The 23,379-nt window shown below is 43.8% G+C and overlaps 1 protein-coding gene across 2 annotated transcripts; it reads left to right on the forward strand.

Annotated features, from left to right (window-relative positions):
- PUS10 (pseudouridine synthase 10) lies at nucleotides 1-23,355 on the forward strand. 2 transcript variants are annotated; one of them, XM_054290236.1, is made up of 18 exons: nucleotides 1-21; nucleotides 1,564-1,700; nucleotides 2,699-2,986; nucleotides 4,272-4,358; nucleotides 8,362-8,396; nucleotides 8,850-8,961; nucleotides 10,498-10,559; nucleotides 12,984-13,029; nucleotides 14,563-14,627; nucleotides 15,052-15,137; nucleotides 17,187-17,312; nucleotides 18,075-18,131; nucleotides 19,039-19,115; nucleotides 19,194-19,249; nucleotides 19,373-19,490; nucleotides 20,613-20,755; nucleotides 21,912-22,011; nucleotides 22,261-23,355. In XM_054290236.1, the coding sequence occupies exons 2-18, from the start codon at nucleotides 1,575-1,577 to the stop codon at nucleotides 22,297-22,299; spliced, it is 1,623 nt and encodes a 540-aa protein (XP_054146211.1). In that variant the 5' UTR covers nucleotides 1-21; nucleotides 1,564-1,574; the 3' UTR covers nucleotides 22,300-23,355. The 2 variants fall into 2 exon arrangements, with proteins under 2 accessions (XP_054146211.1, XP_054146210.1); XM_054290235.1 differs by lacking the exons at nucleotides 20,613-20,755; nucleotides 21,912-22,011; nucleotides 22,261-23,355 and adding an exon at nucleotides 19,643-20,589.
- The last annotated feature ends 24 nt before the right edge of the window (nucleotides 23,356-23,379 follow it).

The raw sequence follows: 23,379 nt of genomic DNA on the forward strand, positions 1-23,379 counted from the left end.
TCCGGGGGCCGCCGAGCGAGGGTGAGCCGGAATGGGAGCGGGAACGGGAATGGGAATGGGAATGGGAATGGGAATGGGAGCGGGAGCGGGAATGGGAGCGGGAACGGGAACGGGAATGGGAACGGAGATCCTGTGCCCCCTCCCCTCACAGATGGAGGGCTCTGAGCTCCGCCCTGAGGTGCTGGGCCGGAGCGGGGCCGTGGTTCCTCCCCTCGCCGTGCCACCAAGTGTCAGGAATATTGACTGTCACATTTACCGGGTGGAATATTGTCACATTTACCAGTGGAATATTGTCCCATGTGCCAGGTACAATATTGTCACATGTGCCAGTGGAATATTGTCACGTTTACCAGTGGAATATTGTCCCATGTGCCAGGTGCAATATTGGCACATTTACCCCCGTGTGCCACGCCGGGCCAGTATAAGTGTATATAATTCATCTGGCACGGAGCTGAATTGAGGTCGCAGTTACCTAAAATCGCGTTTGTGTGTGTTTGTTCTTTCCCTCTAAAAGCAGCTTTGGAGTTTTCCAGACTACCCTTGATTTTTACCCGAAAGCATCCAAATCCGGGAGTAAAGAAATTCACTGAATTAATCACTTTTCCGTGGTGCAGAAGCTCTCCCTGGCTGCAGGATTCCTGAGCAGGACGGGGAATTGCAGGTGTAGCCGTGGCTGCCATGGAGAACATGGATAAATCCATCCCTTGGGACACAAGAACTAGCAGAGTATCCAGTGTTGCTTGCAGGAGCTGAGCCCAAAGCAAAATCGGGTGGTTCATCAGTGCTGTGGAATTCCTTGCTGAGTTTATTCCCACAATGGACTCATTAAACCTTTGTGTGAACAGTTGTGGTTATCCTTATGTGCCTCCTGAAATTCCCTTGATGTCCAGTGAGGGTGAACACCTCACTGGGATTATCTCTTCTTCCAAAAAAATGCTGAGTTCAAAACATTTTGGCCAAAAAAACCCAAAAAACAAACAAACAAAAAAAAAAAAGACCAGTCTTTCCTAAAGTTCAGGGCAGAGAGAATGACAGGAAACCAAGTTAGCCATGATATTAAAAAAAACAAAAAAGCATTATGAGATTTCTCACAATGAGTTCTATACTGAGAGGGGAAATAAGTCTTTAATTTATAAATCTTATTTATCTTATAAATCTTATTTTTTCCCTGTGATTTTAACACACTGATTCTTTAGTCACTGCAGTTTGAGGAGGAATTCCCATTTGAAATTTGCCTTAATATGTCTCAGCCCCACCCTCCTTCACTCAGTGAAGTTTAGCGTGTGTCATGTACTTTATCCAAGATAAAACTGGGCAAAAGCTCAGCATTTCCTTGTCAGAACTTGAGTTCAGGTTTCCTAGGAAAAACCCAACAAATACAGAAGCTTTTCCTGCAGCCAGTGATCTTTTTGGGTTGTTCTTCCACTTCTCTTGTGCCTGTGATTTTAAACAAATGAGCATCCAAGAGAGGCCACAAAAACTCCAGTTACTCTAAACCTGGTGCAGCTGAGTCTCAGCTGAGCTGTTGGTTTGTTCTGAGCTTTTCTCTTTGCTGAATTTCAGGCTTGCCCAGCATGTCTCCAGTGGCAGAGAAGGACAGAGCAGTTGTTCAGCTCCTGCTCGATGCTGGCACATGCCCACGATGTGTCCTGAGGTTCTGCTCTGTGGGCTCACAGCTGCTCTACAGACACCCACAACAGGTCTGTCCTTTGCTGTCCTTTTCCCTGAAAGGAAAAGGAGTCATGTAAAACTCTGCTTGTGCCTTTAATGGGGAGGAAATTTATGGGAAAATGCAGATTTGGTAGGGGGATGAACTGAAGAATTGCAGGGCAAAGGTTGAGGATAAATCAGAGAAATCCTCCTTAGCTTCTCTAACCCCCTCTCTTTATGCTTTGTGTCTGTCTTGATTGTTTTACCTTTGCTCAAGTTTAGACTCTCCACAATTCATTTTTAACACCTTTCTTCCCCACCTTTTTTCCATTTTTTATCAGTTATTTGAGGCCTGTTCATTCATTGTACCATTTTTTATCCTTTTGCATCTCTACCTGCTTTTCCTCTGAGTTGCAACAGCACAGTAACTGCTGTCTTCCCTACTGAAATCCTTTTAATGAATCCTTTTTCCTGAGCTATGTCTTGTCTCTCATCCTTCCAGGAATCAGAGATGTGCAGCTAATTGTTGGTTTTTGAAGGCTTCTCTCCTGATACAGAGTTCTTACTCTGTGTGTTTCATTTTACCCCTACCTGTGTCTGCTCTCTCTTCTTTTTATTATAGTGACCAACTTCTTCTTTGTCTGCTCTCTCTTCTTTTTATTATAGTGGCTGACTCTGTTCCTGTTGAGGTGAAGGAATTAAATTCCAACATAATCTAAATGACAAGAAAGCACTAAATGTCTCTTTTCATGGAATAGTGTTGGGGCAAAAATAAAAGTGTTTCTGCAAGCCAGGTCTGGAAAACGTTGTTGTTCTTGGGTGATAGACCAGTCTATTCAGCAATATTTTCTCTGGAAATTTCTATTCTGAGAGAAATGCAGCTTGGAGCTGTTGAACTGTGTCTCAAAGGTGTTTTTGGGCATGAATTCCCTGTTGTTAATGACATCCTCTGAGCCTCAAGTGGAGCAAACACAATTGCACTGCCCTGCGGGATGGTGTGTGTTAAAGAGGAGCAAAAACCAGGCTGTGTTTCCTCTGTTTGTGCCAGGATCTGCTGAAGGATCTGCAGGAATTCCTGAGGAAGAGCCAGGAACAGGAGGGCACAGAGTGTTTGGAGGTGGCTGACCCTCCTTGTAAGAGACTCAGGCTGGAGCACCAGGAGGAAGGGGCTGCTGAGCTGAACCACAACGGGGCCACCCCACAGCTCCCCCCAGCTGGGGATACTGGGAACACTGGGAATGCTGGGAATGCTGCCCTGGACAGCTCTGCTGGGAGGGTCTGCAACGTGTGTTTGGGAATTCTCCAGGAGTTCTGTGAGCCTGACTTTGTTAAAAAGGTACATTTTTCACTTTTTGGGGTACTTCTTTGGAACTCGTGTTTGCTGGGGCCTACAGGACAGAGCTGGTGAAAACACCGAGCAGTTTTTTTGTTGTTTCTTCAAAATAAATGTTTTCTCTTTTCTTTTGGAAAGAAAGAGACCAGACAACAAACTAAAACATTTGCCTATTTTGAAGATTTGAAATGTAGATGGCAGAATCCTGCTCCACCCTGCTCCTGGGCAGGGTTTGCACACCCAGCAGTGCAGCTGGGAAGTTGCATCTGTGGTGGTGGCACCAAATTTTGCCCAGGATTTGTCACAAATGCACTTTTTTATTATAAAATAGCAGTGCAGGTGCAGTGGGATGACTGCAGGGAGCCCACTTTCCCAAGGAAAGGACCAACAGCCACGTGGTTACATGGATTTAGGAGGTGACCTGAGGTTCAGCTGCTTGCAGGGAAAACCTCTGAGGAACTCTTCACTTTTTATGTGACAGGAAAATGAGGAGCCATCAAGTGCTGCTCTCTGCACCACATGTTTCTAATGACAGCATGAACCTGACTTCATGAAGTACCACAGGGCAAGAAAATGTTTTGGTGATGCAGCACATTGTGGATAATAGAGAAAATGTGAGTTAGGAGAGAATGTGGGCACAGAGCCTTGCAAATGCCATCTCTGAGCAATTGTACTGCTCATGTGAGCAATATCAGCTGGATATTTCCAGCTGAAATATCTTCTAGAAAACTCACACTGGCACCTGAGATTGTTAACAGAGTTTTGATTGAAAAGGATTTGATTTAATGGCAGGAATGTATCAAAAATGGGACTAGACAGAAAGCACAATACATAGTTTCTGTTGCTGCAGGACATAATTGTTTCTTTTTTGTTTCCATGGGCAGGATCTGTACCTTTTTACAGAATCCACTGCTGAGACTTGTTTCAGAGCTACTCTGAATGGAAAATCTGACAGCACTGGTTAAGGCACCCCAAAACCTACTTATTTATACAGAAATTTCCTTCTCTGAGATGCTGATTCCACCCAAAATTTCAATATACAATTGGTCCTGGCCTTGAAAGAGTGAGTTTGGTTGTTTCAAAGCACCAAGGATACTGGTGATTAGTAACTTTGTTTAACAGGACAGAAAAGCTTGTATTTCAACAAGTTGTTAGTGATTATTTTGGTATGTATGATTAGCATCTCTCTGAGACTGTTACAACATCAATTCACAGTGATTATTCTAGAACAAAAATTACCAGCTCAGTCCCATTGTTGTGGTTTCACACTAAGCTCCTTCTCTTACAGGTGTGCCAAAAAGTGAATTCTGCTGACTACCAGTTCACCAGTTTTGTATTTTCTGTGTCACTGCCCCCACAGCTGTCTGTCAGGGAGGTAAGTAACTTAAATAACAACTTAAATAATTAAATACATATTTAAGAAAGCAACTGTGGAATGCATGAGCTGGAGGTGGTTTGATTTTTAATTGTTATTGTTAAAAAAAACCCAGAAGCCCATGCTGGAAATGAAGTCTGCTCTCCCCTTCCTTCTGGGTGAGCATTACTGTAATTAATAAAGGGCCTGAGTCACTTCAGCTTTCAGATAGCCCAGGAGTTGCCTTCCATCTGAAGACCTAAAGGAGTTTGTTAAAACCCTCAGGTGCAGATGCCAGCCCTGCTTTGTGGATCTTCTCAGAACTGCCCAGCTGATCCCTTTCCAGGGATAAAGGGTAATTGCTAGTGCAAAATGCAAATGAAGGAATTTGAGGATGAGCTCTTGAAGTGTTCAGCATTTTAAATGATGGGAAAATACACTTAGTTGTGAGATATTTTGCAATCTTCGTCTGCTTTCTGATGTAAAATAAAACACAAGTACTGTTCTGAAAGTGATGTAAAAGTGGTGTTTTAAAGGGCAGCAGGTAAATCTGTGCAGGAGTGGCTGAGATGTGGTGGAAGCTGCAGTGAAGAAGGCAGAAGGAAGAGAAGATGGAGTTGGATTTCTGTGTAGAGCTGTGGTGAGATCCCTTCTGCTCCCACACAGTTTGGTGAATAATCTGCCGCCCTTGTGGTGCTGGTTTGTGCTCTTAGCAAGTGCCACTGTCACAGCTATCAAATATTCCACTCCTAAATCCTCTGCAGCATAAGATTCTCTTCTTCCCATCCTAAATTTGGCACAGCCAGGTGTGTTTGCTTTGTCCTTCCTGAACCTCCCTGATTCCCACTTTGGGCTTTGATGCCTCCAAAAGGTGAGGTCTGTCAAAAAGCACTTCCAGGCCCGGTGAGCTTGGGATGCCTGTGGTGCTCTGGCAGCCCCCAGACTTAGGTCAGGCTTTAGTGAGTCTGAGTGCAGCTTTAAGCCCGGCCGAGCTGAGGTGCTGCAGCAGCTGATGTTTGCAGAAGCCTCGGCAGAGGGTGATGTTGCATTGCAGTTCTGGGGACAGCAGGGGAGTCAGGGCTGTTCTGTGTCCCACACATCAATAGGTGGCGAGAAATGAGTGAGTAGGAACTCCAAAACTGGCTCTGTTCCCTTTGGAAGCACTTTTAGTTCAGGTAGGAGAAGGTTTGGATGAAGAAGTTCCTGCTGTCCCTTCTACTCCATCCTTCCACTCTTGTCAAATGCTCAAGCATCATGTTTGCTCCAGCAGCAGGGCTGAAAAGGGGTGATGGAGGAGGAAGAAAAGGGGTGATGATGGAAGAAGAATTTTAAAAATCATGGACCTTATTTACCTCCTTTCTAAGTTTATCACTCAAAAATAAATAGGTGAGAAGCTGTTTTACAGCCACAGAAAAGCAGCAACACACAGTATGTGAAAATGTTTGAAAATGTCAAAATCAGGTATCAGAATATCTCATCATGCTTTGTGCTGAAAAGAGGCTGTTTGTTAAATTCTGCTTTTAATTCTTTGACCTGCTGTGTACAAGAACATGTGGAATCCTGTCATCAAACAGCACCCAAAGGCAGCCTCTCTCCCACTGCCCTCTGGTGTGACACACAGATTTCCTCCATCATCTTTTTTAACAAAAATAAAATCAGAAACTGCCTCTGAGTGTTACCTTCATCCCATTTAATTAGGACACTTGTCATCCTGCCAAGTGTAAAAGGTACGAGGGGAGCTGGAGAGGAGCAGGACATAAAATCTGCATTTGCATAGTATTTGTGTCTGGGATGCAAGGAAGCAATTGCCTCTTCCACAAGCAGCAGATTTGATTGAAATAAATCATAAATCCAGGAGTCCCAGGTTCCTGTCAGACAGCTCTATTAGGATGTGAGGTGAGGGGTGCCCTTCAGAAGGGTGGCAGATCACTCCTGATCCATCATCCTGTGCCTGCTGCAAGGACATTGATGCAAATAACATCTGCACTCATGGCTCCCTGCAGGCTGCTGGGCCTCATCCTGGAATTCCCCATCTCCAGGCTCTTTGCTGAGGCACTGGAGCAATGCTGGGCTGGGATTGCACCTGGGGTTTCAGCTGTTGCCCCTCAGACAGCACCAGAATCCCGTCCTGCAGCTCCTGATCAATAAGTGCCTTGTGTGCCACTGATGTGTTTGCTGCTGAGCATTGCCCTGCAGGCTTCAGCTCTGTAATGAGCATTTCTCATTTTCAAACCTCCTCACAAACATGAAGTAATTAGGAAGGAGAGGGATCTGATCCCCTGCTCCATGTTCAGCTGGGAGGGAGTGCAGGGGTTTGGCTGCCTTGGTGGTTGGATGTGATTTGGAATTTGGGATCTTTTTGGCTTCTGTGCTTGCAGTGCCCTCATCTATTGTTTCCCCTTAATTGGAGGGGAAAAGTAATTTCTTTAATTCTCTTTCAACTTGCAAGTCAAGAGAGAGAGGAGATGAAATTTGACCTGTGCTCCCATTTTAGCATAGCTACTCCCATGCAGAAGTTTTGTCTATTTTGTAGTTTTATCCCAAGAAAACAGGGATGAGGAGTGTGATGAGCCTCCCCCTGAGTCCCAGACATCCCAAACCTGCAAGTGCTCTAAATCAAGGCATGAGAGAGGTTTCTCTGTAAATTGGCATTTGTCAAATGCAGCTTGCTAGGCCCAGCTCTGTGGTTGTCACATCCTGTAGTTCAGAGCTACGTTCAAGGAATTTCAATTGAAGCTATTTTTATTTATGATTTTATCTGGGTTATTATGCAAACAGGATTACAGTGTGCTTCAAGTGAAGCAGCCTTACTCATGCTGTCTTCAAATGCAGGACAATGAATCACAGTGGATTTGAGCAAACAGCATTTCATCACTGCAACTGCAATTGTTTTGTTCAGCACTGTGAGGGTTTGTGTATCGTGGATTTAACAAAGTTCATGTCTTCCCTCTTCATTTCCAGCACTGTTTTTAGGGTTCCCTCATTATTTTAGGTGTACCAAATGAAGGATAAAAGACTTACTTTGTTGATTGAGTTCCTTATCATCATAGAAAGGTGTGGTTCCTTCTGATATCCATGTGATCCTGAAGTTTGAGAGCTGCTTTCAAACCTCTTCCTCAGAATTATTTCCTTGACAATGCACAGTGATTCTCTCAGCAGAGTTTGGGGGAGGTTATTCTTTAAGTGCATGAAAAATGTGGGGAAGGGGTTTAAAAGCCTGCAGCCTACAGACTGAAAACTCTTACATTGTGGTGGATTCAAATCAAACAATTTGATTTTGGAGTTTGTCTCCAGTGGGGAGGGTGACACAGGCTGAATTATTTAAGTCCTTTCCTGCCAGTCCTAGTGTATTTTTTGAGTAGAGGAGAACTGAAACTGTTGTTGTACTTCATTGTAGGAAGTTTTGAGGGGAGTTTTTCTCTTTTTACTAATTGTTAGTGAACTCGAGCATTTGTACTGAAAGTTCCCTCTGATTTCTAGAATTATTCCTTCTGTTCCTCCCCTTTTCCATATTTAGCCTATTCACCTAAATTGTGTTAGGTGCAATTCTGTGATTACCAAGTAAGACCAAGTATATTTTAATTCCATTTTTTTATAATGGATGATAGCTGAATTTGGGGGTTTATTAATTATAAAAGCCAATCAGCTTTTATATCCCACTCATTTAGACACTTGTTTTTTTATTTTTACATAGAATATAACTGATGACTTAGAGTCTTTTTGTAGTTACAGTATTAATAGCAAGTTTCAGTGTTCAATGATGCCTCTTTTTTTTTTTTTTTAACCCAGATAGGATTTGATGTGAAGAGCAAAGTGATGTCTTAGAAATTAAAACTCACTGCAATCCCATCTTTCCACTTCTGAAGCAAAAGCTAAATTCCTGATACTTTTTTTTTTTTTTTGGTCAGGAATTTTAAAAACACTTCTCCCTTTGCAAAGAGTCTCTCAGATTGTTGGCAGTTCTGAATTTCACTTGCTTTTGTTTTTTCCTCTCTTTTCCCTGGGCATGGCTGGTGACCTGCAGCGTGCTGCTTGGCTGGGGGTGAAGCAGCAGATGAGGTGAGCCATTGCTCTTGCTGTCTGTCTGTCTGTCTGTCTGTCTGACAAAGCTCTTCATACAGACACCATTTCTCTACATTAATGCTGATTTATAGTCCCATTTACCTGATGCCTACAAAGAATAAGGTGGCAGCTGGGTTTGTGTGTTTTGTTTTTTCTTTTTTACCTGGTTTGACCTCACTTGGGGTTTCTTATCTCTTTGCTCTCTAAGCTCCCAAACAAGGGGTTTGAAATGCATCTCTCCCTTCCTCAGCTTTCTCTGGGCAGCCTCTGGAAAGACTTTTGCAACTTCTGATCTCCCAGCAAGCTCTGGCATCAGTTTCCTCAGTGCACAGAAAATCAAATAATCCATTTTACTTGGCAGTAGCTACTTAAGTTCCTCCTGCAATATTGTATGTCATGTATCTATTTCTGACAGACCCCTGTGCAAGTTATTATTTCTTTGTGATTCAGAAATCTGGGCCTTCCCTTCGCTAAGGATGACATTGTTCAGCTGAAGGAAGCTTACAAGTGGATTATTCATCCCCAGCTGGCAGAAGAGTTGGGTGTTCCTGCTGATGGAAAGGTTTTGTATAAATAACAACACTTTTGTTTCTTCATTCTTTTTTCATATGGGGGGGTGTGTGTGTATTTATGCACTTATACACATGGTAGGGAAATAAAAATGTATCCTTCTTTCCTTATTAACAGAGAAACAAAGATGAGTGCCTCCTAAATTCACTGTAGGGAAGGTCTTTTACCAGAGCTCTCCAAGTGGGAGTCCTGAGAGCCCAATGTTCATTTTTGTACACACAGATCTTTGCATCTCCTGAAAGCACCACAGGCCTGTGCTAAATCTCTTGTGCCATCTCCTTTTGTTAATGAGGCTTTTCCAGCTGTCTCCTTTCCAGGATCCCTGTTTGCAGAGCTGAGGAATGCTCCCACATTCCTTCCCTGCTCTGCTCTCACTGCCAGCACTTGTTCAGGTTCTGTGGATAAAATAAATGTCTGAAATGTACTGAGAGAGCAAAGACTGGTCCTTGCTCACTCTAATGAACACGAGAAATGGGCTTGTTGGGACCTGCAATAGCCAAAGTAGGCAGTGGAAATGGTTTTTTTCAAACTGTTTCCAGCTTGCAGATTCTGATTAATATCCTTAAAATCTTTCTGAGAGGCACTGACTGAACATGGCAATCAGGTGCTGCCAAATTCAGCAGCACCTTGAAATGTCTTGAATGTAAATTTTCTGCAGCTGTGGCTGGCTGTAGGTTTCACTTGTCACCAGCCATAGCTGGTGACCAGCTATGACCACTGACCCCAGGACTAGATTCACTTAGTCTTTATGTTGATTTCTCAGCTTCCATAATAATTACAGGCTGTGTTTTCCCAGGAGTGCTAATTGAAAGCATCCCTTTTGTCTCAGTGAATAAAACCCCACTCAGTCACTCTGAAGATGATCCAGAAGAGCCAAACTCCTCTCACACAGAGTTAGCACAAGCTCCCCACCACTCAGGCAGGAGCCACCCCAGCCTTCCCTGTACCACCAAAGTTGTTTTTTAGTGCCCTTTATCTACAAGGCCCTTGAATATTAGCCAATCTTTTCAATGGCCCTCCTGAGGTGTTCTGCTATCTGAGCAACACAAGTAATGAGCGTTGTTTGCCCAGGGCCAGAGAGGGAATTGGGGCAGGAATTGAGATTGCACTGGAGTTCCTGGGCTGCTGTCAGTCCTCCAGGATGTGTTGCCTTGCTGTGCCCCAAGGCCATGCAGGCACTGCAAAGAACCCCTGGCAGAATTCACCGTGGTGATCCTGCAGGGTTTTTATCTCTATTGCCCTCCTGGGAGGGCTCTGGGGTGTGTAATAGGCTCTGAGCCCTGGGTCTGCCTCAGCCTGCTCAGGATGGCACCAGGGCAGGGCACTCGTGCCTCTGAAGGGCTCTCATGTCATCCTTGGTGGCTTCAGCAAGGCAAATGCTGCTCTGGCACACCTTGCAATGTCTTTGAACATAAATGGATGGGTTATGCCTCTTTTGTCTCTGCTGTTTTCCTACAACTGCAATGAGGGTGCTTGAGAATGTCCTCCCTTACCTCCTCCTTGTTCTTTTTTCTCTTTTTTAATTTAGAGTTTGTTTGAAGTTAGTGTGGTCTTTGCTCACCCAGAAACAGACGAGGAGTGCCATTTCCTGTAAGTTTCTACATGTAACAAAAGATCTTTATCTAAATGTTGTGCAATGTTGTTGGTTTGATTTGTTACACAGGACAATATGCAGTGTTTATAAACGAGAATGTGGCCTGCATCTAGATTTCCTCATGTCCACGTGAACTTGCAGAGCTTGAAGTTAAACCATCTCTGGTTAATTCTGCTAATAAAAAAAAAAAAATCTGAAATTCTGATTTGAACTGGAAGGAGGGCATTCAGATAAGTTCTTCAATTTCAGCCCTCCTCAAAGTGTATAATTTTTAAAAATGTGAACAATGTAATTGCAGGTGGGGGAATCTTTTGAGGTCATACCTAAGTTTTCCTGCTCCTGTAGGACACATGGACAGGAGGAAAGGCTTTGAAGTGAGTTAATCCAGCTTAGCTGGTTGATGAAAACAGACAGAAATTCCCTGGCCACTGCACAGAGCCCTGGCCTGGCCCAGCAGGGCACCGCTGTACACAAAGCAGCAAAACAGTTCTGTGAATTCAGCTGCCATTTCATCTGATTTCTCAAAATTAGCTGTAGTATATTCTGGAAAATTAGGGTCACTCTTCCTGTTTGTTGATGCTTCCTGGAAAACCTAAAGTTTCACTCAGTTAATTTGCACCTCCTGCAAGTGAAATCTCAGCATGGAAGGAAGCAGAGACGTCTCTGTTGAAATGTGAATTCATTTCTTGAGACTGCAGATTTCTCTTGCAGCCTTTTATTTATCTCCTGATTTCTCTTCTGACAATTTGTGATCTTTGAGTGCTCAATCCACCACCTTCTTGGTTTTCCACAGATGCATCTTTTATTTGTCCTGAGGTGGGGATGAGGGAGTGGAAGTTTTAGGGACAATTGTTACCAGTGTTTGCTGAACATCTTTCCTTTCCAGCTTCTTCCAGACTGGGCAAAAGGGGGAGAAAATTTTACTGTTCTAAATAATGATTGCTGCAATCCTGTAAAGAACTGAAGTGTTTGTCCATCCTGCACCTTTTTGTTCTAATTTATTTATTTTTACTTCTTTCCTCTGAAATCTCTTCACTGGTATTTTCTGCTCATCCTTCCACCTTTTTTTTCTGGCATTTCATGAATTTTGCTGTTGAGCATGTTATGGTGCCAGTGTGAGTGCTCCAAGCAGAGCAGCTGTAGAGGTGAAAGCTGTAAGGAAGTTCCATTCCACTTTGCAATTACTCAGGTTATTCCATGTGACCTGACAATATCCCTTTATTTGCCTCCTCTTTGTAGCTCACTTAAGCAGCAATTAAGGCTTGAGACACTTTCTGAAGTGCAGCACATCACCTGATTTAATTACCCAGCACTTCCTGAGGTGCCAGGACATTCTGCCTGTGGGAGTGGCTGGCTCTGGGCACATTCTGAGTTAGGGCTTTGGTTTGCAGGGAAATATGGTGAATTTGGGAATTATCACAGTATCAATGACAGTCATGGTTTCTGTGGAACAAAGTGGGACTTTGTCTCAACCTGGAGAGCTCCAGGTGTGCTTTGGGAGTGGATTTCCACTGCAGTTTCTCACCTTTTCTTGCACAGTTGTGTGGAGGTAGGTGTGCTATGGTTTCACAGGGAAGATTGAATTGGCATTTATCAGTTCATATTTAAGGGTGAGGTGACACTGGAATTTTGGAAGAGGGAGTTTGCATTGCTTTGGGTCACAGACTGTTTGTATAGAAACAGCAAAACAGCAAAACCTGCTTCCTTAGAGTCTGAGCGAGTCACAGAGGTGTTGAAAAGCACCAGCAAGTAACCAGCATGGTAACTTGGGTTGGAGGTCAGAAATATTTCTGCCTGCTTACACAGAAATCCAGAAATCATCTCTGCCTGCATACACAGAAATGCACTAATAGGAACAGCAGCTTCCTCTACACTGCTCAGAAAAAGGGTTTGTTTCACTGACTGGGCTTTCACTTTCGTGAAACAGCCAAGTTTCCTTTCAAACAGGCACAGCACAGCTCGTGGTGAGCACCTGGGGTTACTTTTTCAGTGGGAAACTGAATTTTCCTCTCCAGAAGGGACACTGAATCTCAGGTTTGTGGTGGGTGTTGTCTGAGAGAGGCAAGTACAGATTTCAGGGTGTCAGTGGATCTTGCCTAAAACTTCAAATATTAATCATGGCCTTTATTGAGAAGGATTGGAAAGGACTGAAAGCTACATTTGTGTGCTTTTCCATCCCATCTCAAATCTGAGACATGCTGCTGGTCAGAGCAGAGAGCAGAGCTTTGTCCATGATTTCCCTGGATCAAGCAATGCACATCCTGCACCATTTTTAGGATAAAGGGAATTAGAAACTTTGAGCTAAGCTGTGGAATGAGACACTGGATGTATGTGTACAAAACCATTGACATGCTGTGCTTGTGAGTCTGTCTGTTTCTTTCTCTGTAAGAGGAGCAGCTGATTTTCATTTCTGTGTTTAGAGCCACAGCCTGCCCAGACTGTTTCAAACCAGCGAAGAACAAACAGGTAAGATCTCATCACTGTATTTCTGCTCTGGCATTCAGAATTTCACAGCAGTAGCCTACAACTTACCTGGGTATTCAGTCAGTGCTCAGTGTCTGCTTTTCCTCCATCAAAAAGCTCTCTGGTTTCCAATTGTGTGAAAATAAAGTTGTGTCCTTTATTCACTTCACAATTCTCAGCTTAGGAAAACCAGGAGCTCGGTGCTTTTGTTTAGGTTGTTCACTTCCCAGGCTGTCCAAAGGCCATCATTTTGGGAAGGTTCTCTGTAAATACCTCCCTTAAGATGTAAGAATTTGATTGTCATGCATTAAAAGTGGCATGAAAGGTGATCCTCCAGCTCTCTGTGGGTGAAGCAGTTCAGATAAGCCACGTTGTGAAGATGAGACTCAGCAGCCAGAAGGGAGATGATCACACTGCAGTTTCCATGTGCTCTGATCTCCATGAAAGCCAGCATACATGCAGGATGGTTTTATCCTGCCTGCCTCTGGAGGAGGGGGAGAGAAAAGGGACCTTGCACTTGCTGCAGACCCTGAGCAGGCTCACAGCCACTGATGGAAAAGGGGACACACGAGGATGAAACACCAGCCAGAGGGAAGCTGCTGCAAGTGGGACAGTTGGTGTGATCAGAGGGAGAAGAGTAACTCCTGTCAGAGGCCACTGCAAGGCCTTTGATTCTCTCTGGTGAAGATCTGCCAGCGTTTGGCAGAGGCAGATCTGGCCCAGGAATTGTGCTGACTCTGCTCCACCTGACCCATAAGCAGCACTCTTTTTTTGGAGTTGTATTGTTATAACTCACTGCTTGTGCATTGCTGCCCTTGAAAAGGGGGAAATCCCACATAAGGAGCTAAAGCAGCAGGACCTGGCTGTTAAATCCACACAGGCAACAAAATGTAGGGGAATCTAAAGAAAAATACCAGCTCTGAAGAGCTGTCAGAGGTTTGTCCTCACAAAGAAGCTGGGCTTCAAGGGCTGTGTTAATCAGAGGAGTGGTGTAAAAACTGGCTTCTGAGGGAAAATGTCTGTGCTGTCTGTGTAGATAGTTATTCAAACCTGCTGCTGCTTTCAGGGCTTTCCTGCTCATCTGTTCTGTGAGGAAGGGAAGTGCTGTTATCTCTGATTTATGCTTGGAAGGAGAAAGAGCAGCTTTCCTGAAGACACCCAGGAACTCTCCAGAGCCGAGATTTTAATTGTCCCAAACAATCACCCAGGGTTTATTTATTTATTTGTTTGTTTGTTTGTTTTCCTAAATTCCCCAATCCAGTTTGCAAAAAAGACACTATTAAATTAAAAACACCATTCAGCAGAGAGTCCTCAGGGCACATGGCTGGGAGGGGAGGCTGAGGAACCTGGACTTCTTCTTTCTGTTCATGGATTTAGGATTCTGGTTTTAAACTGTTTTGGAATTTGGACCTGGGCTCCCAGGTGAGCAGTGACAGAACTGCACAGTGTTAAGTTTCAGTGCTTTTTTTCTTCTTCAGGCATATCCTTTCCTTGCTTTTCTTAGCTCTTGACTCATTTTTTTATTTCACTGTGCAGTCTGTTTTCACCAGAATGGCAGTTATAAAAGCCCTGGAGAGGATAAAAGAAGAGGATTTTCTCAAGTAAGTAAATACTGAAACTATTTCTTAGTATTGTGCTTTAATATAGAATTAGGGAGGGGAGGAAAATATCCAGTGGGTGTGTGGTGGCTTTAAAAGAACTTTTGATTGTTTAAATTCTGTTGGTTTACTGCTTAAAACATGTTTTCTTTCTGGTAATAGAAAAATCACTCCTGATCTTTTAATTAAAAGGATGATTTTGAACTTTAGAGTTTGTAATGTAAGCTTCCCTTTACAAGAAATACTCCCATATTTCTAAATTTCTAAAATGTTAGGAGTTGAGTTTCAAGAAAACACCAAGTGCTGTTAAATGGTTAAAAAATCACACACAGTGGGCAGCCAAAATAGGCACTTTTTACTGCTCTGGTGATGCTCCATCATGTTCTGGTAGTGATAATGCTTTACTCTGTTTTTTCTTTTAATACAGGCATTTTCCATGTCCCCCAAGCTCACCAAAGAACCTCTGTGATGCTCTGGAAATCCAGTGCAATAATGGTGCAGTTTTTGTGGCTGGTAAAGTGATCCCATTCTTTGCTGCTGTCTTGTCTTGAAGGGAACTTTGTAACCCTGCCCCGAGAGCCCAGAGCATTCTTGCTGTTTGTTAATCCCTGTAATGAGGTATAAGGAGCAAAGAAGCAAACCCAGCTCTGTCCAAGAGTGCCTTGAAAGGGGAAGAATTATATTTGAGCTCTGCTGAAGATATTGTTTTGTCAAAAGTTAGAAATTACGGATCCCCTCAGAATAATGCTTTGAGAAAGGCACCTGCACACCAGAAGCTCCCAGCAGTGCAGTTCCCTTCCCTGGGCTTTGATTTGGATTCAGAGGTTTTCACCATCTGGGTTTCTCTGCTCACTATCCCATCCAAACCTGCAAATCTTAATGGGATTTATAAAGGTTGGGGTGAGACAGCAGCAACAGTTCAGGCAGTGCAACATCCTGAGTTGAGATGGTTGAACTTTTCTATCCTCTGCCTGCCAGAGTACCTGCCACTCTCCTCGTCCTTTGTAGGAACAGCTTATTTAAAATAGTACATGCAAACTGATTATTGCTGAAAAGAACCCAACCTTTAATTTAAATCCAACACACTGTGCTGATAAAAATCCCGAATATAAAGAAATGGAAAATGAAAAAGTGCAAAAGTGAATGGCAGGGTAGGTGATGTTCTACACAAACCATTCCTTATTTTTAATTACTGATTAGACAGCCAGATGTACATTTTGGTGAATCCAAGACATCCAGTTCCTTTTAGGCTTTTCCAAAACTACTGCTTTATTTTAAGTTACTTTATTGGGTAGTTTTTGTCAGAATTCAACAGTATGAAGAGCAAAACAGAGGTTTTGCCCTTTCTGCCTGTCATTTAATACTGGTCTTTATTTATAGTTTACATTTTGCTCCAATAAACAATCCAGGCAGGTGTTTAATTTTTGAAGACCTAAATCCAGAATAGAATTTATTGAGTACAGTCCAGATATTTTGCTTTTATAAATGAGATGGGATCTTAATTTGTAAGTACAACATTGTCCTCTTGACCTTACCTTTATTGTTTACACCCCAACCTTTTTTAAGGATTTTGGGGCTGTCAAACCAAAAAACACCTTCTGTTTTTTTAAACCTACTCTTGTTCAGTTCAAAAGTTAAAATTATTAGAATGGGGAGCTGAGAGGGAAAAAAAAAAGCAAATCTAATTCTCTCCTTTTTCTGGTTTATGGAAAGAGAATTTAGCAGTGTGAGGCTCCAGTGTGATGAGTCACCCTACTTTCATTATTTACCTCAGTAAAACTCAGTGTGTTACTCAGTTTCCCCATTTGTTTGTGTGGCTTTTTCTGCTGCTCAAACTGCAAAAAGGAAACATTGTTCGAGATAGGAAAATATGATAGGAAACCTCAAACCCTGAGATGTCAGAGGCCCAAAGCAATGCACAGAGCTGCTCTGAGTTCCTTTGCTTTTCTATTTGCAAGGTTTCAGGTTGAAAGCAGTTTAAGCTCCTTGGCCTTGATTATTTCCTTGCTTTGGGAATATTTTCAGTTCTAATCAAACCTGTCCATAAAAAAGCTCATATTGGTCATCCATGTCAGGCTTGTTCTTGTGTTATAGCCTGCCATGGAGATGCCACCAAAACATCCCTGGCACCACCCAAAGATGCCAATCTCTTTACCTGGCACCTTCCCAAGACTCCTGCCATTCCTCACTTATTATGGGGACTTTTCACTCCTTGCATGGTGCTCCTTGTAGAGAGCCAAAGCATTTTAGTGTGGGTTTCTTTTCTTAAGCCCTGAGGCAATGGCAGAGCTGGTTTGGGTTATTTCACACAGGAAGGTGGTGCCTGGGGGCAGGGCTGCACCCACAGGCTCTCCAAGCCCACCCTCAGTGTCCATCCTGCCCCTTCCCTGGACACAGCCACGTGGGACCCACACTTTGGTGCCATGCTCCTGCCATAAAACAATCTGGAGCTCTCAATTAATTTGCACAAAGCTCCCATGGAAGTGAAATGTGCTGGGCAAGAGTGCAGCTTTCACTCATGGCTGTGGAATGGGTTAGGAGTACCATGGTTGTCTTTTACAGGAAGATACAACAAATATTCCAGGAATTTACCTCAGACTCCCTGGATTATTGATGGGGAGAGGAAGCTGGAATCTTCAGTGGAAGAATTGATTTCAGAGCATCTGATGGCAGAATTCAAGGCAGACAGTAAGTCTTCAGGAGATCTCCTTCCATACATATATTTCATCACTACTAGAAGACTCTTTTCTTGTTAATATGGGAGTATAATGGAAAAAAAAAGATGTTTCTTTATCCCTCTTGTTTCCTTTCAAGTTAAACTTTATTTAGCTGTGATCTGGGAGTAATTAGGTCCTTTCATCCTGCTAAAGTAGCTCCTCAGTGGATCTGATGGTGCAGATATGTTGGTTTCATGTGGTAGTGGTTTTACTCAACCAGACTTCACTGTTAGTAATTCATGGAATGACTTGTACCAAGAAGGTTTTTGCCACAGGATCTGCCTGGCTTTTGAGCCCCTCATGTTTCTGGCCATTTATTTTCCTCAGTGCAGAAAGTTCCACAGGTTAAATGCTCATCCAGGGATTGTCCAGATGAAATAATCACTGCCCATCATTTGTCATCTGACACATTGGAATGAGAGACATAGAAGGCCCAAGGAAAAGCTGCATTAAATAATAGCTTGGAAAAAACCCTGTTACTTCCTTCTCTTCTCCTCCCAGTGGATAAATTAGTCTGGTTGTAGCAGTCTCATTCAGGCCAAGGAATTGGGATAGCTCTTCAAGAAACTTGGGAATAAATAGGAATTCCCATGGTTTGTGAAGTGCAGGCTCCAATGTACAGAGCAGATTTTGCAAACAATTTTAGAAAGAAAGTATTTCACCTTTTAAAAGCTGTAGAGAGAGTTAAAAATGTAAAATAAAAGCTCACCTGCCCTGTTCAAATCTGTTACAGGCTTTAATTTTAGTTCCTCTGGAAGAGAAGACGTGGATGTGAGGACACTAGGCAATGGTAAGGCTTGGGAAACCCCTTGTGAATCACAGAGATAAAATGGGTGTGTGGAGCTCCTCTGACAGATCCTGCTGAATGCCAAATGTGTGACCTGGCATGCTTTGGAATTATATCTCAGAAGCATTTTAGTGAAATTTAGATATTTATTCCCAAAGTGAACAGCTTCATAAAACCAGCTGGAAACAGCAGCCCTTTTTCAGTGGCCTTGGCTGCATGGGAAGGCATAGTTAGTTAAAAGTATTTTATTTTATTCACTCCCTACTTTTAAGGCATTTATGTCAGACTGACTCCTCTCTTGTTTTCTGCTGGATCCTTCAGATTCCCTCACTGTGACTGCATGAGGGAATTGTTTTCTTTTTGAACTTGAGTCCTTTCTAAAGGTCAGCTGCTTTCCAACACACTGGAGCTGCTGTAGCCAAGGGAGGAGGGAAAAGAAAAAGTAAAAATGAACAACTCTGTGTTTCAGTAGCTGTCTGATCTGTAGTGTGATTCTTGGCATGGCTTGTGCTGGGGATTGTCCTGGCCCTGAGCACAGAGTTACAACTCTGGCAACAGATGTTGAGCTGAGGGAGTGGGATTTAACATTGCTGTGCACCTGGGCATTGCTGTAGGTGACAGAAAATAAGCTAATTAGCTTTTTTTCTTATTTTATTTTTTAATTAGCACAGACTTGTACAAGATGTCTTCTGGGAAGTCATAATTTGCACTTATTGCTGATACTGGGGTTTAGTAGCCAAAAAAACCTCCCTTGTTTCTTCCCTTGCATCTGATGCTCCATCCCTGAGCCTGCCAGTCCTGTCCCTGTTAGTGTAGCAGCAGCAGTGTTCACACCTTGCAGCCTGGCTGTGGAAATGCAGCATTAATTTGGAACAAGGTGTCTGTGTGTTTGTTTTGGTGCCCGTGCCAGGACGGCCCTTTGCGATGGAGCTGGTGAATCCCCGCAGGATCCGTTTCAGCGCCCAGGAGATGAAGAGGCTGCAGCAGGTAAACCTCGTGTGCAGCACGTGCTGCCCCTGCAGCCCAGCAGCTCTGCTAACTGAGTGCTCTCTTTAACTGTCACAGGCAATTAATGACTCTTCAGACAAAATACAAGTTCGAGATTTGCAGCTTGTCACCAGGTCAGTGTTCATGGTCGCCGGCGAGGGATTTCAAAGCGGCGCTCGGGAATTGGGAAGTGCTCTTGCTCACTGCCTTGTATAATTATGCTTCTGTTAAGTGAGTAATTAATTTCTTTTGTTTAGAGAGGCAATTGGTCGTATGAAGGAAGGTGAGGAGGAGAAGACAAAGACCTACAGTGCCTTGATATGGACAGACAAAGCGATAGAGAGGGAGGACATCGCGTTTCTCGATGATATCAAGGTAGCAGGAGCTCTTGTTGCTCATTTAAACAGAACCTGTCCTGGTGCCCTAGGGAAGGGTTAAATACAGGCCATCCATGGGGCTACCTCTTGCTCTGTGCTTGGTTTTTGTTCTGGTTTTGTTTTTTATCATCAGGGTTTCTCTTGCTATAGGGACTTCCATACCACCCTTCCTTCCTTCACCAGTCACTGCAGCAGGACATGGAGGGTTGGCTGTCAGCAGAGAACACAAATCCTTGTGTAATGTTACCTTCCAGGAGACCAAATCCTGGGAGAGGAGGAAATCTCCACCCCTTTGTTACCTTAATAATGTCCTGTGTAAGTGAAAGGAGCAGAAAAGCTCTTTTGTTCTGCTCCAAAGCCATTCTCCCACAGCTGCAGCACTCTGGAGGTGGAAATGTCTCGTCAAGAGGGCAAAGAGGCCTCAGGAAGGCTCAGCATGTGCAGGAATGAGAACTTTCTCCAGATGTTGGCCTGATGGAGAAGTGGGTTCAGTTTTTGGTGTGTTGCACCATTTGCTATAGGAGCTGCCCATGAGCTCATTCTCAAAGCCATTAAAGCATTACAGCTCAGGCAGACAAAAAACTGCTGGGAAGTTCTTCCTTCAGCTTCCCTTGCTCCTGACAAGTTGCCTTTCACACTGCTGCCTCTCCTTTGGGAAAGGGAGTTGGGAATGAACTTTTGAAAAGACTGTTCTGAGATCTAATCTCATTTAAGGTTTTCCCCCCTCACTTTTATTTCTAGGGGGTTGGCTGTAGTTTAGACAAAGCATTTTGTGGGTGGGATTTATTTTTTTCTTCTGATTGCCCTGAGGCTCTGAGTGAGCTGCTGAATCCTGGAGTCATTCCAGCAAAGGGCTATGGAGATTTCAAGGTTATTCCTCTGTATTTGTCATTCCATTAGTTTGTGTTCATGCGAGGCCTCTGAGAGGGCTGTCCTTTTTCCTTTGATAAACTTGGAAAAAACCGGTCTTGCCTTGAGATTACTCGACTGATAAAGCAACTTAACTGATCTTGAGCACAAGGTAAATGAGATGGGACCAGTTAACACCACACACAGTTCCTACAATCCAGGCAGCCTTTCACCTTTCCTCCCTCATGTTTTTGGTCCCTCCTTGCCCCAGGAGCTGAGGCTGGAGCAGAAGACGCCGCTGCGGGTGCTGCACCGGCGGCCGCTGGCCGTGCGCTGCCGCCTCATCCACAGCATGAGCAGCGAGTACATCGACCAGCACCACTTCAGGCTGCACCTCAGGACACAGGCAGGAACGTATCCTGGCACCCTGCAACCTGCCAGGGAGGGCCCAGGCAGCTCCTGGGGCACTGGCTGCGATAAGGGAGTGGGAGAGACGGGGGTGGGATGGTTGGGAGGGATGGATGGAGATGAGAGATCTCTTGGGGTTCCAGGGCTCTGCTGGGAGCTGCCAGCCACAGCTCAGGCCCAAAAGAAGTAAAGAGAGAGCTAAAGAGAGAGAAGGCAAGAGTGTTGTACAGAGAATGAGAGAGTAAAAGAAAGGATAAGAGAGTGAGGTTCCCGTTACAATACAATAAATTTTCTTCTGTGTTGAATATTCTATTTCTCACTAACCAATCTAGTACAAGATACAAATCCTATAGCATTTCCATACAGCCTATAAGAATCACTGTGTTACTGTGTTACATTTTAAACCCTAAAAACTCCTCTTTGGACCCCTTCTGCCAAGCTGCAGGGTCTGCTCTGACCCTTGGGCCTGTCTGCAAGCAGAGGGTGTTGTTCCATCAAAAGGGGATTACCTTCAGCCAGCCACACCATTGTTTTCCAGTTGTTCAGTAACTGAGGGATCTCAAAGCTTGCTTTCATTTCAATCTCACTTATAGTTTCCATATTCTCAAAATCTTTTGCCAGACAATCATATTTATAAGGCTTTCCTGTTTCATCTTCCCCAGCATAAGGGGAAGCTCCCTGCTCAGGTGGCTGCAGTGTTTTGAAACCCCTGCTCTTCCACAGTGGTGTCTCTGCACAAGATTTGCTTTTAGGTCACAGTTTTGCATTAGTAAGTTTTCATTAAGTATGTGACAGATATAAAATTGTGCTGGTTAAAATACACTTTACCTTTTTCTAATTTAACTGAAAACTTTTCACCTCTAAAAATTACCTTTTCCACAATATTTCACGTACTTCAGTGCAGACTGGAGATTGCTGCTACTTACAGGTTACAGTTTTGTCCTAAAGTCACTACTCAGTTTGGAATGAAACAAAGTAAAGGTCAGCAGTGCAGTTTTTGGCACCAGAGTCAGAAGCCAGGAATTAGGTGCTCTCCTAAAGAAAGGTATGGGCTCAACAGGATATTAACTAAGAAATTACTTAGGAGTAGAAAAACCACTTTTTCCCCCCCTTTTGATTTCTTTGGTGTGGAATGCACCTCTCCTTAGCCAGAGTTTTCCAGCTACATTAAGGAGTTTGTGCACGGAGACTTTGGGAGAACCAAGCCCAACATTGGGTCCCTCCTGAACAGAACTGCTGACATCCTGGAGCTGGATGTAGAGGTGAGTTGGTTGCTGTTTGTCTTTCCTGGAAATTACTAAGGGAGTTGCCCCGGTTTGATGCTTTTCATGGAATTGCTCTAAGTGGATCAACATTCCTTAGCACAGGATGTATTTCCTAGTGCTACTCCCCTTTGTAAATGCAGCCCAACAGAGAGTGGTGCTGCCAGGGAGTAGCAAAAGGAGTTGTGATTCTCTGGGTATCCATAAAGCACCAACTCTGCTGCCTTTTTTTCCCCTGTGCTTTTCTAGTCTGTTGATGTTGACTGGCCTCCAAGCCTGGCTGATTAACCCTGGAGCTGGGATGAGGAAGCAGCAGCTCCCTGGCAGCAGCTGGTGACCAGACACTGTGCAGGACCTGTTACAGCCTGGGTGCCAAGGGTGTCCCTGGAACACTGGCATCAGGGTCATCTGCCACAGGATACCCTTGGGCACCACTTTACACACTCAGGACCAGGTATTGGTTCAACCTCAAGCCTTACTTTTATTTCTTCTGTACATAAAAAGATTTTGGGGAGCCAATGTCTGTAACCCTCCATCAAGCCAGGTTTTATTTTAAACTCTTTCTCTATTGGATACTACAGGTTTCCTTGTGTGGATGCAGGTAACAATGAGTTACCTGAAACCCACTCCCAACTTTTCCTGACACTGCTTTTTTTTTGGTCAGTGGCAGTAGAGAAAAGCAGATTTGTCTCTCAGAGTGCTTTTCAAGGGGAAAAAAAAAGTTTTCCAAGGAAAACTTTGCACTTAAAACCAAGTTTTTCTCATTTAAAAACATTGGGGATGCTTCCTAGAAACAAGAGTTGAGGCTTCCTCAGCCCTTTGAGGAGTAGGAATTCCCCAGTGAGTCACCATGTACAAAAAGACTGGGAACTCCTGGTGGGTGATGGGAATGTAAAGAAAAACAGGAACAGCAAGAATGTCAATGAGCAGGCAGAAACAGGAGGTACCACAGGCTGCTGGTATTGACAGAGAGAGATAAACACCTCTGATTTAGCATTTAGAATACATTTCTTCTTGTACCTCACCTTGGATGGATGCCTGGAAGAGCTGAACACAGCCTAGGAACTGGAATAGGGAAGATCTGAGGTTTCCTTTGGTTATTTTAAATATTTCCTACTAGCACCAACGTCTTTAGGAAGTCATTTTTTATACCAGTATCACGTTAATCCGTTAGGGAGGTGCTTCCCTGAAGTACAGAAGAGTTAAACTATCAACAAGAAATTAAGGTTTGGAATTTCAGAGCTCTTTGTTAACATTTTGGGGCTAAAGAGGGCAACATTTGCCAAGACAAGCCACTGTGTGGGGACAGGGAGGACGACTGGGATGCCTTCCCTTGAATTCAGTGATGCTACAACAGCTCCATGAGAG

This window comes from Melozone crissalis, unplaced genomic scaffold (assembly GCF_028551555.1).
Source record: "Melozone crissalis strain CALT ecotype California unplaced genomic scaffold, PUWL_Pcris_2 ptg000081l_1, whole genome shotgun sequence".
In the NCBI taxonomy this organism is placed as follows: domain Eukaryota; kingdom Metazoa; phylum Chordata; class Aves; order Passeriformes; family Passerellidae; genus Melozone; species Melozone crissalis.

What these genes read in the sequence shown, in the direction of transcription:
- PUS10 (XM_054290235.1), top strand. Translation starts at nt 1,575, where the DNA reads ATGTCTCCAGTGGCAGAGAAGGACAGAGCAGTTGTTCAGCTCCTGCTC. An exon ending in GTGTTCCTGCTGATGGAAAG is followed by an intron (nt 8,962 to 10,497) that starts GTTTTGTATAAA and finishes TTTTTAATTTAG; the next exon opens with AGTTTGTTTGAAGTTAGTGT. An exon ending in AAAGAAGAGGATTTTCTCAA is followed by an intron (nt 14,628 to 15,051) that starts GTAAGTAAATAC and finishes CTTTTAATACAG; the next exon opens with GCATTTTCCATGTCCCCCAA.